Consider the following 13,603-nt stretch of genomic DNA (forward strand, 5'->3'; position numbering starts at 1 on the left):
AAATATCAACCAGTCTATATTAGCAGCAGACACAGTACAGTGCGGTAGTTCACGGCTGTGGCTACCTCTGTGTCGGCACACGGCAGGCAGTCCGTCCGACCAGAATTGTATTATTTATTATTATATACCTACCACCTAACCGTGGTTTTTTTTTCATTCTTTATACCGTCATAGTGTCATCCTAATTGTTACGAGTATACTACTATCTCTTTATCAACCAGTGTACAGTGCGGTAGTTCACGGCTGTGGCTACCTCTGTGTCGGCACACGGCAGGCAGTCCGTCCGACCAGAATTGTATTATTTATTATTATATACCTACCACCTAACCGTGGTTTTTTTTTCATTCTTTATACCGTCATAGTGTCATCCTAATTGTTACGAGTATACTACTATCTCTTTATCAACCAGTGTACAGTGCGGTAGTTCACGGCTGTGGCTACCTCTGTGTCGGCACACGGCAGGCAGTCCGTCCGACCAGAATTGTATTATTTATTATTATATACCTACCACCTAACCGTGGTTTTTTTTTCCATTCTTTATACCGTCATAGTGTCATCCTAATTGTTACGAGTATACTACTATCTCTTTATCAACCAGTGTACAGTGCGGTAGTTCACGGCTGTGGCTACCTCTGTGTCGGCACACGGCAGGCAGTCCGTCCGACCAGAATTGTATTATTTATTATTATATACCTACCACCTAACCGTGGTTTTTTTTTTCATTCTTTATACCGTCATAGTGTCATCCTAATTGTTACGAGTATACTACTATCTCTTTATCAACCAGTGTACAGTGCGGTAGTTCACGGCTGTGGCTACCTCTGTGTCGGCACACGGCAGGCAGTCCGTCCGACCAGAATTGTATTATTTATTATTATATACCTACCACCTAACCGTGGTTTTTTTTTCATTCTTTATACCGTCATAGTGTCATCCTAATTGTTACGAGTATACTACTATCTCTTTATCAACCAGTGTACAGTGCGGTAGTTCACGGCTGTGGCTACCTCTGTGTCGGCACACGGCAGGCAGTCCGTCCGACCAGAATTGTATTATTTATTATTATATACCTACCACCTAACCGTGGTTTTTTTTTCATTCTTTATACCGTCATAGTGTCATCCTAATTGTTACGAGTATACTACTATCTCTTTATCAACCAGTGTACAGTGCGGTAGTTCACGGCTGTGGCTACCTCTGTGTCGGCACACGGCAGGCAGTCCGTCCGACCAGAATTGTATTATTTATTATTATATACCTACCACCTAACCGTGGTTTTTTTTTCATTCTTTATACCGTCATAGTGTCATCCTAATTGTTACGAGTATACTACTATCTCTTTATCAACCAGTGTACAGTGCGGTAGTTCACGGCTGTGGCTACCTCTGTGTCGGCAGTCGGCAGGCAGTCCGTCCATCCATAATTGTATTATTATTATAATATATACCACCTAACCGTGGTTTTTTTATACCACCTAACCGTGGCAGTCCGTCCATAATTGTATACTAGTATCCAATCCATCCATCTCCATTGTTTACCTGAGGTGCCTTTTAGTTCTGCCTATAAAATATGGAGAACAAAAAAGTTGAGGTTCCAAAATTAGGGAAAGATCAAGATCCACTTCCACCTCGTGCTGAAGCTGCTGCCACTAGTCATGGCCGAGACGATGAAATGCCAGCAACGTCGTCTGCCAAGGCCGATGCCCAATGTCATAGTACAGAGCATGTCAAATCCAAAACACCAAATATCAGAAAAAAAAGGACTCCAAAACCTAAAATAAAATTGTCGGAGGAGAAGCGTAAACTTGCCAATATGCCATTTACCACACGGAGTGGCAAGGAACGGCTGAGGCCCTGGCCTATGTTCATGGCTAGTGGTTCAGCTTCACATGAGGATGGAAGCACTCAGCCTCTCGCTAGAAAACTGAAAAGACTCAAGCTGGCAAAAGCACCGCAAAGAACTGTGCGTTCTTTGAAATCCCAAATCCACAAGGAGAGTCCAATTGTGTCGTTTGCGATGCCTGACCTTCCCAACACTGGACGTGAAGAGCATGCGCCTTCCACTATTTGCATGCCCCCTGCAAGTGCTGGAAGGAGCACCCGCAGTCCAGTTCCTGATAGTCAGATTGAAGATGTCAGTGTTGAAGTACACCAGGATGAGGAGGATATGGGTGTTGCTGGCGCTGGGGAGGAAATTGACCAGGAGGATTCTGATGGTGAGGTGGTTTGTTTAAGTCAGGCACCCGGGGAGACACCTGTTGTCCGTGGGAGGAATATGGCCGTTGACATGCCAGGTGAAAATACCAAAAAAATCAGCTCTTCGGTGTGGAGGTATTTCACCACAAATGCGGACAACAGGTGTCAAGCCGTGTGTTCCCTTTGTCAAGCTGTAATAAGTAGGGGTAAGGACGTTAACCACCTCGGAACATCCTCCCTTATACGTCACCTGCAGCGCATTCATAATAAGTCAGTGACAAGTTCAAAAACTTTGGGTGACAGCGGAAGCAGTCCACTGACCAGTAAATCCCTTCCTCTTGTAACCAAGCTCACGCAAACCACCCCACCAACTCCCTCAGTGTCAATTTCCTCCTTCCCCAGGAATGCCAATAGTCCTGCAGGCCATGTCACTGGCAAGTCTGACGAGTCCTCTCCTGCCTGGGATTCCTCCGATGCATCCTTGCGTGTAACGCCTACTGCTGCTGGCGCTGCTGTTGTTGCCGCTGGGAGTCGATGGTCATCCCAGAGGGGAAGTCGTAAGCCCACTTGTACTACTTCCAGTAAGCAATTGACTGTTCAACAGTCCTTTGCGAGGAAGATGAAATATCACAGCAGTCATCCTACTGCAAAGCGGATAACTGAGGCCTTGGCATCCTGGGTGGTGAGAAACGTGGTTCCGGTATCCATCATTACTGCAGAGCCAACTAGAGACTTGTTGGAGGTACTGTGTCCCCGGTACCAAATACCATCTAGGTTCCATTTCTCTAGGCAGGCGATACCGAAAATGTACACAGACCTCAGAAAAAGAGTCACCAGTGTCCTAAAAAATGCAGCTGTACCCAATGTCCACTTAACCACGGACATGTGGACAAGTGGAGCAGGGCAGGGTCAGGACTATATGACTGTGACAGCCCACTGGGTAGATGTATGGACTCCCGCCGCAAGAACAGCAGCGGCGGCACCAGTAGCAGCATCTCGCAAACGCCAACTCTTTCCTAGGCAGGCTACGCTTTGTATCACCGCTTTCCAGAATACGCACACAGCTGAAAACCTCTTACGGCAACTGAGGAAGATCATCGCGGAATGGCTTACCCCAATTGGACTCTCCTGTGGATTTGTGGCATCGGACAACGCCAGCAATATTGTGTGTGCATTAAATCTGGGCCAATTCCAGCACGTCCCATGTTTTGCACATACCTTGAATTTGGTGGTGCAGAATTTTTTAAAAAACGACAGGGCCGTGCAAGAGATGCTGTCGGTGGCCAGAAGAATTGCGGGACACTTTCGGCGTACAGGCACCACGTACAGAAAACTGGAGCACCACCAAAAACTACTGAACCTGCCCTGCCATCATCTGAAGCAAGAAGTGGTAACGAGGTGGAATTCAACCCTCTATATGCTTCAGAGGTTGGAGGAGCAGCAAAAGGCCATTCAAGCCTATACAATTGAGCACGATATAGTAGGTGGAATGCACCTGTCTCAAGTGCAGTGGAGAATGATTTCAACGTTGTGCAAGGTTCTGATGCCCTTTGAACTTGCCACACGTGAAGTCAGTTCAGACACTGCCAGCCTGAGTCAGGTCATTCCCCTCATCAGGCTTTTGCAGAAGAAGCTGGAGGCATTGAAGGAGGAGCTAACACGGAGCGATTCCGCTAGGCATGTGGGACTTGTGGATGCAGCCCTTAATTCGCTTAACAAGGATTCACGGGTGGTCAATCTGTTGAAATCAGAGCACTACATTTTGGCCACCGTGCTCGATCCTAGATTTAAAGCCTACCTTGGATCTCTCTTTCCGGCAGACACAGGTCTGCTGGGGTTGAAAGACCTGCTGGTGACAAAATTGTCAAGTCAAGCGGAACGCGACCTGTCAACATCTCCTCCTTCACATTCTCCCGCAACTGGGGGTGCGAGGAAAAGGCTCAGAATTCCGAGCCCACCCGCTGGCGGTGATGCAGGGCAGTCTGGAGCGACTGCTGATGCTGACATCTGGTCCGGACTGAAGGACCTGACAACGATTACGGACATGTCGTCTACTGTCACTGCATATGATTCTCTCAACATTGATAGAATGGTGGAGGATTATATGAGTGACCGCATCCAAGTAGGCACGTCACACAGTCCGTACTTATACTGGCAGGAAAAAGAGGCAATTTGGAGGCCCTTGCACAAACTGGCTTTATTCTACCTAAGTTGCCCTCCCACAAGTGTGTACTCCGAAAGAGTGTTTAGTGCCGCCGCTCACCTTGTCAGCAATCGGCGTACGAGGTTACATCCAGAAAATGTGGAGAAGATGATGTTCATTAAAATGAATTATAATCAATTCCTCCGCGGAGACATTGACCAGCAGCAATTGCCTCCACAAAGTACACAGGGAGCTGAGATGGTGGATTCCAGTGGGGACGAATTGATAATCTGTGAGGAGGGGGATGTACACGGTGATATATCGGAGGGTGAAGATGAGGTGGACATCTTGCCTCTGTAGAGCCAGTTTGTGCAAGGAGAGATTAATTGCTTCTTTTTTGGGGGGGGTCCAAACCAACCCGTCATATCAGTCACAGTCGTGTGGCAGACCCTGTCACTGAAATGATGGGTTGGTTAAAGTGTGCATGTCCTGTTTTGTTTATACAACATAAGGGTGGGTGGGAGGGCCCAAGGATAATTCCATCTTGCACCTCTTTTTTCTTTTCTTTTTCTTTGCATCATGTGCTGATTGGGGTGGGTTTTTTGGAAGGGACACCCTGCGTGACACTGCAGTGCCACTCCTAGATGGGCCCGGTGTTTGTGTCGGCCACTAGGGTCGCTAATCTTACTCACACAGCTACCTCATTGCGCCTCTTTTTTTCTTTGCGTCATGTGCTGTTTGGGGAGGGTTTTTTGGAAGGGACATCCTGCGTGACACTGCAGTGCCACTCCTAGATGTGCCCGGTGTTTGTGTCGGCCACTAGGGTCGCTAATCTTACTCACACAGTCAGCTACCTCATTGCGCCTCTTTTTTTCTTTGCGTCATGTGCTGTTTGGGGAGGGTTTTTTGGAAGGGCCATCCTGCGTGACACTGCAGTGCCACTCCTAGATGGGCCCGGTGTTTGTGTCGGCCACTAGGGTCGCTAATCTTACTCACACAGCTACCTCATTGCGCCTCTTTTTTTCTTTGCGTCATGTGCTGTTTGGGGAGGGTTTTTTGGAAGGGACATCCTGCGTGACACTGCAGTGCCACTCCTAGATGGGCCCGGTGTTTGTGTCGGCCACTAGGGTCGCTTATCTTACTCACACAGCGACCTCGGTGCAAATTTTAGGACTAAAAATAATATTGTGAGGTGTGAGGTATTCAGAATAGACTGAAAATGAGTGTAAATTATGGTTTTTGAGGTTAATAATACTTTGGGATCAAAATGACCCCCAAATTCTATGATTTAAGCTGTTTTTTAGTGTTTTTTGAAAAAAACACCCGAATCCAAAACACACCCGAATCCGACAAAAAAAATTTGGTGAGGTTTTGCCAAAACGCGTTCGAACCCAAAACACGGCCGCGGAACCGAACCCAAAACCAAAACACAAAACCCGAAAAATTTCAGGCGCTCATCTCTAATTTTCACTAAGCCATTTGATGTTACTGAATATCCGATAAAGATTATATTTTATATTCAATTCCAATGTGCACCAACAAAGAGACAATCTTGTCTTTCTCTTTTTAGTAAAAAGAAGTATAGTATAGTACAAAACAATTAATTATTTGTATAAATAACAAAAGGTTATATATGCTACCTCCAAAAATATATATTATTTGGATAGTGAACCAGCACTATGAGAAACCTTTAATACTTAATAAACCAAACCAGGTATAAATGATTTATTTGGCATTAAACTTTTTTGAGAATTCCAAAATGTTTTTCTTTACTACCTTACTTATTTAAAATGATCAATCACACAAGCATATCAGTATTAAAGTTGGGTGTGGTTCGTTTTATCGACAGTGTCTAGGTCGACAATGTTTAGGTCGACCACTATAGGTCGACATGGATGGAAGGTCGACAGGGTTTCTAGGTCGACATGTGCTAGGTCGACAGGTCTAAAGGTCGACATGAGGATTTTTTTTTTTTTGTCGTTTTCTTCGTAAAGTGACCGGGATCCCAAATTAGTGCACCGCGTCCCCTCTCATGGCTCGCTTCGCTCGCCATGCTTCGGGCATGGTGCCTTCGCTCTGCTACCGATTCGCTCGGCACACTTTACCGTTCCAATCGTAGTCCACATGGATCGTTAAGTATGGGGGAAAAAAAATGTGAAAGACTCATGTCGACCTTTAGACCTGTCGACCTAGCACATGTCGACCTAGAAACCCTGTCGACCTTCCATCCATGTCGACCTAGTGACTGTCGACCTATAGTGGTCGACCTAAACATTGTCGACCTAGACACTGTAGATCTTCAGACCGGATCCCATTAAAGTTATAGGTTAGCATATAAGGCAAAAATATAATACCATTCCCGTCAAATCCCAATTCCCCTATGTTTGTGCTCACACACTCTGTAAAGTACAGTACTACATCCTAACCCTATGTTCCATGCTCACTTCTATCATTCTATCTCACTTCAATCTGTGTCACCCCTGTCAGTCTGCCCCTCCCCTTCAGAATGTAAACTGTCACCAGCAGGGCCCTCGCCCCTTATGGGCTTTTCCTTCTCCTACGTAGACTATCTTATACTCCATACTCCCACAACGGCACCTAACCCTTTGTTTCTGCCACCCTGATGCTTATTTCAGTGTCATATCCCCTGATGCAGCTATGTTTATATATCCTGTACTTATCCCACCTTGTCTTGTACTGTAAGTTGTTGTTTTCTCGCTTTGCTCATTTGTGTATGTACTTTGGGCCTAATTCAGACCTGATTAGCCAATGGGCAAAACCATGTGCACTGCAGGGAGGAGGGGGGGGGCGCAGATATAACATTTGCAGAGAATTAGATTTGGGTGGGTTATATTGTTTCTGTGCAGGGTAAATACTGGCTGCTTTATGTTTACACTGCAATTTAGATTTCAATTTGAACACACCCCACCCAAATCTATTCTATCTGCACATGTTATTCCCCCACCCCTGTGCAGTGCACATGATTGATCGCAGCAGGAACTTTGTTAGCAGTTGGGGAAAACCATGTGCACTGCAGGTGTGGCAGATATAACATGTGCAGAGAGAGTTAGATTTGGGTGGGTTATTTGGTTTCTGTGCAGTGTAAATACTGGCTGCTTTATCTTTACACTGCAATTTAGATTGCAGATTTAACACACCCCACCCAAATCTAACTCTCCCTGCACATGTTATATCTGCCTCCCCTGCAGTGCACATGGGGGGTAATTCCAAGTTGATCGCAGCAGGAAATTTTTTAGCAGTTGGGCAAAACCATGTGCACTGCAGGGGGGCAGATATAAAATGTGCACAGAGAGTTAGATTTGGGTAGGGTGTGTTCAAACTGAAATCTAAATTGCAGTGTAAAAATAAAGCAGCCGGTATTTACCCTGCACAGAAACAAAATAACCCACCCCAATCTAACTCTCTCAGCAAATGTTATATCTGCCCCCCCTGCAGTCAGAGCCGGCCATAGGCATAGACAAACTAGGCAATTGCCTAGGGCATTTTATATGCCTAGGGGCATCAGCAGCTTCTGCTGATTAAAATGATATGCAGCATGCCTATATTCTGTGTGTAGCATTTCATATGCAGATACAGCCACAGTCTCACACATTATATAGGCATGCTGCATATCATTTTAATCAGCAGAAGCAGCTTGTGCATCCTAGCCACATAGCAATGAAAATAAGATGCATTTTCATAAAAAAGGTGCCAGACATTAGCATTGAGGCAAGATTTATGAGGACACATCTGTATCCAAGCAGAGGCAGAGGTCACAGTGTTAGTGGCAGTGTGATTGCTGTGTGCATGTGAGTGGGTTGGTTGTGCAGTAGAGTTCGGAATATGCGTAAGGAGCATTATGTGTGTAATGTAAAAATGCATTAATAATGTGCAACATATGTGTAAGGGGCACCATGTGTGTCATTATGTGTATAAGGGCATTAATAATGTGCGGCATATGTGTAACAGGGTACTACTGTATGTGTGTCATTATGTGTATAGGGGCACTAATAATGTGCAGCAAATGTGTAGGGGGCACTATGTGTGTTATTATGTGTATAAGGGCATTAATAATGTGTGGCATATGTGTAAGGGACATTATGTGTAAAAGGGCATTAATAAAGGTTGTCATAATGTGTAAGGCACATTATGTTTATAAGGATATTAATAATGTGTCTCATATGTGTAAGGGGCATTACTGTGTGGAATTATGTGTATAAATGCATTACTAATATGTGGCATTATGTGTATAAGGTGCTCTACTATGTGGCGTTACATATAGAAAGGGCACTACTGTGTTGTCTAATGTGAATAAAGAGCAATAGTGTGTGGTGTATTGTGAATAAAGAGCAATTCAGTGTGATGTAATGTGAATAAGGGGCTCTACTGTGAGGAGTAACGTTTAAGGTAAAGTGATACTACAGTGGGATGTAATATGAATTATGGACACTATCGCATGATCAAATGTGAATTAAGTTGCAGTACTGTGTGGCGTAATTGGAATTGGGGTTACTATAGTGGGCCATGCCCCTAGCCAGCAACAACACACCCCGAACTGTTCCAATTTAAAATATAGGGGGTACAAACCCCAAAATAAGGACTGCTATGGGTGAGGGGTGATGGTGCTGGGAAAGAGGTGCAAAGTCAGAGGCGGAACCAGGGGTTGTGCTAGGGGGCACCAGCCAAAATCTTGCCTAGGGCATCATATTGGTTAGGGCCGGCTCTGCCTGCAGTGCACATGGTTTTGCCCAACTGCTAAAAAATTTCCTGCTGCGATCAACTTGGAATTACCCCCATGGTTTTGCCCAATTGCCTTCAAAAATCCTGCTGCGATCAACTTGGAGTTACCCCCATTGTTAGGTGCTGCGGAACCCTTGTGTTTATGTTAAAGAATAAAATGTTACAAAATCAGCAATTGATATGAATTTAGTTGACTGAACCAAGGTTTTATTAAATATTTAATTTTAATGAACAACAGGAATGCAGATAGTATTACAGTAACCATTTTAGCTTAGGGCACCAAGAGAGAGGCCACATATTTGCTAAAGTGTAGACCGAGACTCCATACTGATATACTGTAAATATCAATAATTGTTTACAGTGGCTATTTAAGAGAGGCGAGGGCCTGTGTGCAAGCTCCATGTGGACCCCCTTCTCTCTGGGAGTGCTTTGTGCGCATGCGCAGGTCTCCAGGAAGATGGTGTGCGTGCCACATTCCTCTAGACTTCTCCATAGCGCATGTGCTAATCACTGGGAATAAGGCTGCTGGGCCATTTCAGCAGTAATATCTGCTGTTCTGTAGCACCGGCCACTGCGGGGCTCCAGAGAGGTAAACTTATGGGTGCAGGGCGTGTGGTGTGGGCCTTCTTGGATGCAGGGGCCTATGTGCACTTCATACACTGCACCCATTATAGTTACACCAATGATTGTTTATGTATGTAATTATCACTAATAAACACAAATAATCTTAGGCTATAGGGGGACATTTACTAAGCAGTGATAAGGGTGGATAAGTGAGCCAGTGGAGAAGTTGCCCATGGCAACCAATCAGCACTGAAGTAACATCTATAATTTGCATACTATAAAATGATACAGAGCTGCTGATTGGTTGACGGGGCAACTTCTCCACTGGCTCACTTCTCCACTCTTATCACTGCTTAGTAAAAGTCCCACAAAGTCTTAATGAAAGATTATAAACCATGATGTCATTATTATTTTTTAAAAAAACAACACTTTTCAGTGTTGAAGGAAAAATTGGACCTGTGTCAGGATGAAACTACCCTTATGGGTATTTTGCACTAAGGGGGTTATTCAATAATCCCGTTCCAGGCGGCAATGCGCACGCCTAGGTCCTGTCCTGCGCGTGCGATAGCAGCCAATGCAACTGATTGACAGATAGTTTGCGGGGCAGGCGGGGGGGTGGCATTGGAGTGTTGCGGGAATGGTGTGTGGGAAATGGGGGCAGGTGTGTTTTTCTCTGATTAAATCCACTCAGGTTTAAAATAGTTAAAATAATAGTACGTTCATTATGACTGGCCACAGAGTTTCCTGTACAAATACTGTAACTACGGTATTTAATGTCTTTAATGTTATTTTTCAATGGTAAAGTATGCTTTGCAGGCCATTGGATGCATCTAACACTATACTGTAGTACAGTAGTATGTATTATATACACATTTCTGACACATTAATGTTTACTAGATTATACAAAATCTGTTTTTTTAAGGTTTACCAGGCAGTAAAGGAGAAAAAGGAGAAAAAGGGGAAAAGGGAATGGCATTGGATTCCACTCCTGCCCCTAGAAATGGTATGTGATATTCTGCAACATTTTCCAGCTTTTTACTATTGTTATATTGTCCAACAGCAATTTTGGATGTTGTGAAAGCGAAAATTCCAATCGCATGTCCGTTCGCAATGTGATTGACAGGAAGAGGCCGTTTGTGGGTGGTAACTGACCGTTTACTGGGAGTGTGCGGAAAAATGCAGGCGTGTCCAAGCGTTTTCAGGGAGGGTGTCTGATGTCAGCTCCGGCCCCGATCAGCCTGTTCTCATCGATCTGTAGGAGTAAGTCCTGGGCTGCGCAGAGACTGCACACAGTGGATTTTTGCAGCTCGGCGTACACATGGGATCCTACACTTGCGCAGCGAATTTACACTCCCCCTGGGGGCAGCGACTATCTGAACGCAGGACAGCAAAATTAGCAACCCAGCGATCAGATCTGAATCACCCTAACTGCTCTTGCAGCTGCCTCTCTTCCCAGCGCAGCACGCAGCACCATGTGCGCTGGGCTGGGGAGAGAGAGGCTGCTGCTGCCCTGGTCCTGCTGCCCTCCCCTGCTGCTGGGGAAGGGCAGGGTAGCAGGACCAGGGTCCCTCCAACAGACCCAGGCGTGGGTAAAAAGTAGCCACCCCACTCTTTTCTGCGCTGCTGGTCACCTAAGACACTTTAGAAAGAGTCCTTTATTAATAGCAAAGTACAGATGCGTTGAAATTAGAGCAATCTGACATACAGATAAAGCAGGTATTAAACTTACACCTGATGCATCACACTTTGGTTCAAGGAAACCCGTTGCATTGTGTTATATGTTTTTCCAAAAAATGTTTAATTTTTAAATACCTTTTTTATCCTGATGATTCAAATGTCAACTTGTTGGAGGTGAACAGTGTAACAGACGGTGTGATATAACTTGCGATTTTGACTATATAGTCAAAATCTCAAGAAAAGTTAGTGCATGTCACACCGTGTGTACACAGCTTGCGATACCGATGTGTGGCCTCGCAGCGTTGTATCGCAAGAAAAGATAGACTGTGCAGGCAAGTAAATTTTTACTATGTAGTACAAAGTACAGTAAAAATCGTCCATAGCCAAAATCGCACATAGCTAAAATCGCAAGCACACATAGAAAATATCGCATAGTCAAAATCGCACATAAGTCAGTATCGCACCGTGTGTATGCACCTTAAGGGGTAAATGTCTCAGTCCAACACATAGGCAATACTAGCATTTCTCCCACTACTTTGATTGCATGACCAAAATAACTAATTAGTGAGTGACGTCTTCTCAGCCCCCTAAATCTAACAACACACTGTGTGATTTTTTTGGTCAAACAGACAAAACGGTATGATTTTTCTGCCCGATTTCGGTCCTACATATAAAGTGATCTTTTTGTTTAACCCTGCTAATTTTCTGAATTTGCATATGTATGCCCACAAGGATGATGACATAAACAAAAACTTATCAGGGTCAGATTATCGGGATGGCCACACACTACCCGATATCAGAGCCTTTCGGCCATCATCTCCTGGCAAGTCTGGTTGAACGGATAATTTAAGCTGAGTGTTTTTGGACAAAACGCTGATTCTTACACACTACGCAATTAAACATCCCAGTCAACCGATTATAAGCCCAACAGTTATATAGTGTGTACCTAGCTTAGCCTGTTTCTTGTTCCAACAACAGTGGCTTCCATGAGCTACTGCAGCACTTCATTAAAAACAGGTTTGGAGCCCACAGAGCTAGAGCAGTATTAGCTAATATTGACCCTTCTAGTGATATACCAGGTGGCAGTGATTGGGCATTTGTCAGGGAGGGGATACATTATTGGCTATCTGTAGCTTCAGCCCAATTACAGACTTCTCCAGAGATGTCATACCTCCTCCCCTGCAAATGTCATGTAGGCTATTTGCTGTCATATACAGTGTTCAAATATATGGTGAAAAAGGAAAGAAACCAGTTAAGCCTCTTTAGTACAACTTCCTGTATTCACACATGTTTACCAATTGTTCATACCACCCCATTTAAATTTCCACTTTGACCACCGTCCCCACCCCTTTCCCCTTCATTAAATTAATTTGTCCATTTTTCTCCTAAACACTGCTGATCTTTGTTCTATTATGGATAAAATTAGTCATGAGCAGAGGTGTAGCGTGGAGCCATGGCACCCGGAGCAGGCTCATATCACGGCACCCCATCCCCAACATATATAAATAAGCATTGGTACCCACAGGAAAAAAATAACACACTGATTCATCGCGCCCACAGCTAGAAAAAAACAACCATTTATTTCCCCCAGCCCCCTACAGAAGACTGACCTCACTTGCTGGGCTGTCACTGGTAGCTGCAGAGCTAATTGCAGGAGACCATTCTCCAGTCGCTCCAGAAAGACCAGACCAGGCCAGTTTCTTGGAAATTGGTCCCACTCACTCCCTCCCTGTCCTCAGCCCATCTCATCTCAGCATCTCATCACCTTCCTCAGCCCTTTATCACCATTCTCAGCCTATCATCACCATCCTCAGCCACAGCCCCATCACAATCCTTAGCCACAGCCCCATCACCTTTCTCAGCAACAGCCCTCATGAACATCCTCAGTCACAGCCCCATCACCTTCCATAGACCCATCACCTTCCTCAGCACCATCATCTTCCTCCGCAGCTCCCAGCCCCATCACCATCCCCAGCCCCTATCACCATCATCTTCCTCAGCCCCATCACCATTCTTAGCCACAGCTCCAACACCTTTTTCAACCCCATCAGTATCCTCAGCCAAAGCCACCTTCACCATCCTCAGCCATGCCCCCATTACCTTCTTGAACATGCAACCAAATCTACACATCGTTGCAAGTGTAAACCCCATTTGTGCACTAAAATGTGTGTTTTTATGACAGACAGTGGCAGTGCCCCTTCCCCCTTCACTGATTGTAGCAGGTCCTCATCCCTTATAATTATTATTACACCCATCAGTGACTGCCCCTATAAATTATATTGCC

At 45.0% G+C, this 13,603-nt stretch overlaps 1 protein-coding gene across 2 annotated transcripts in view; it reads left to right on the forward strand.

The window, feature by feature from the left end:
- Positions 1–13,603, forward strand: part of MSR1 (macrophage scavenger receptor 1) — a 129,257-nt gene that overhangs the window by 96,745 nt on the left and 18,909 nt on the right. Inside the window, exon 8 of one of the 2 annotated variants that reach the window (XM_063920863.1) lies at positions 10,565–10,645. The exons of the other annotated variant lie outside the window; for it this stretch is intronic. Coding sequence (XP_063776933.1) covers positions 10,565–10,645 — 81 coding nt within the window. The remainder of the gene's footprint in view (positions 1–10,564; positions 10,646–13,603) is intronic. 2 annotated transcript variants of the gene reach the window in all.

This window comes from Pseudophryne corroboree, chromosome 1, assembly GCF_028390025.1.
Source record: "Pseudophryne corroboree isolate aPseCor3 chromosome 1, aPseCor3.hap2, whole genome shotgun sequence".
NCBI classification, from domain to species: domain Eukaryota; kingdom Metazoa; phylum Chordata; class Amphibia; order Anura; family Myobatrachidae; genus Pseudophryne; species Pseudophryne corroboree.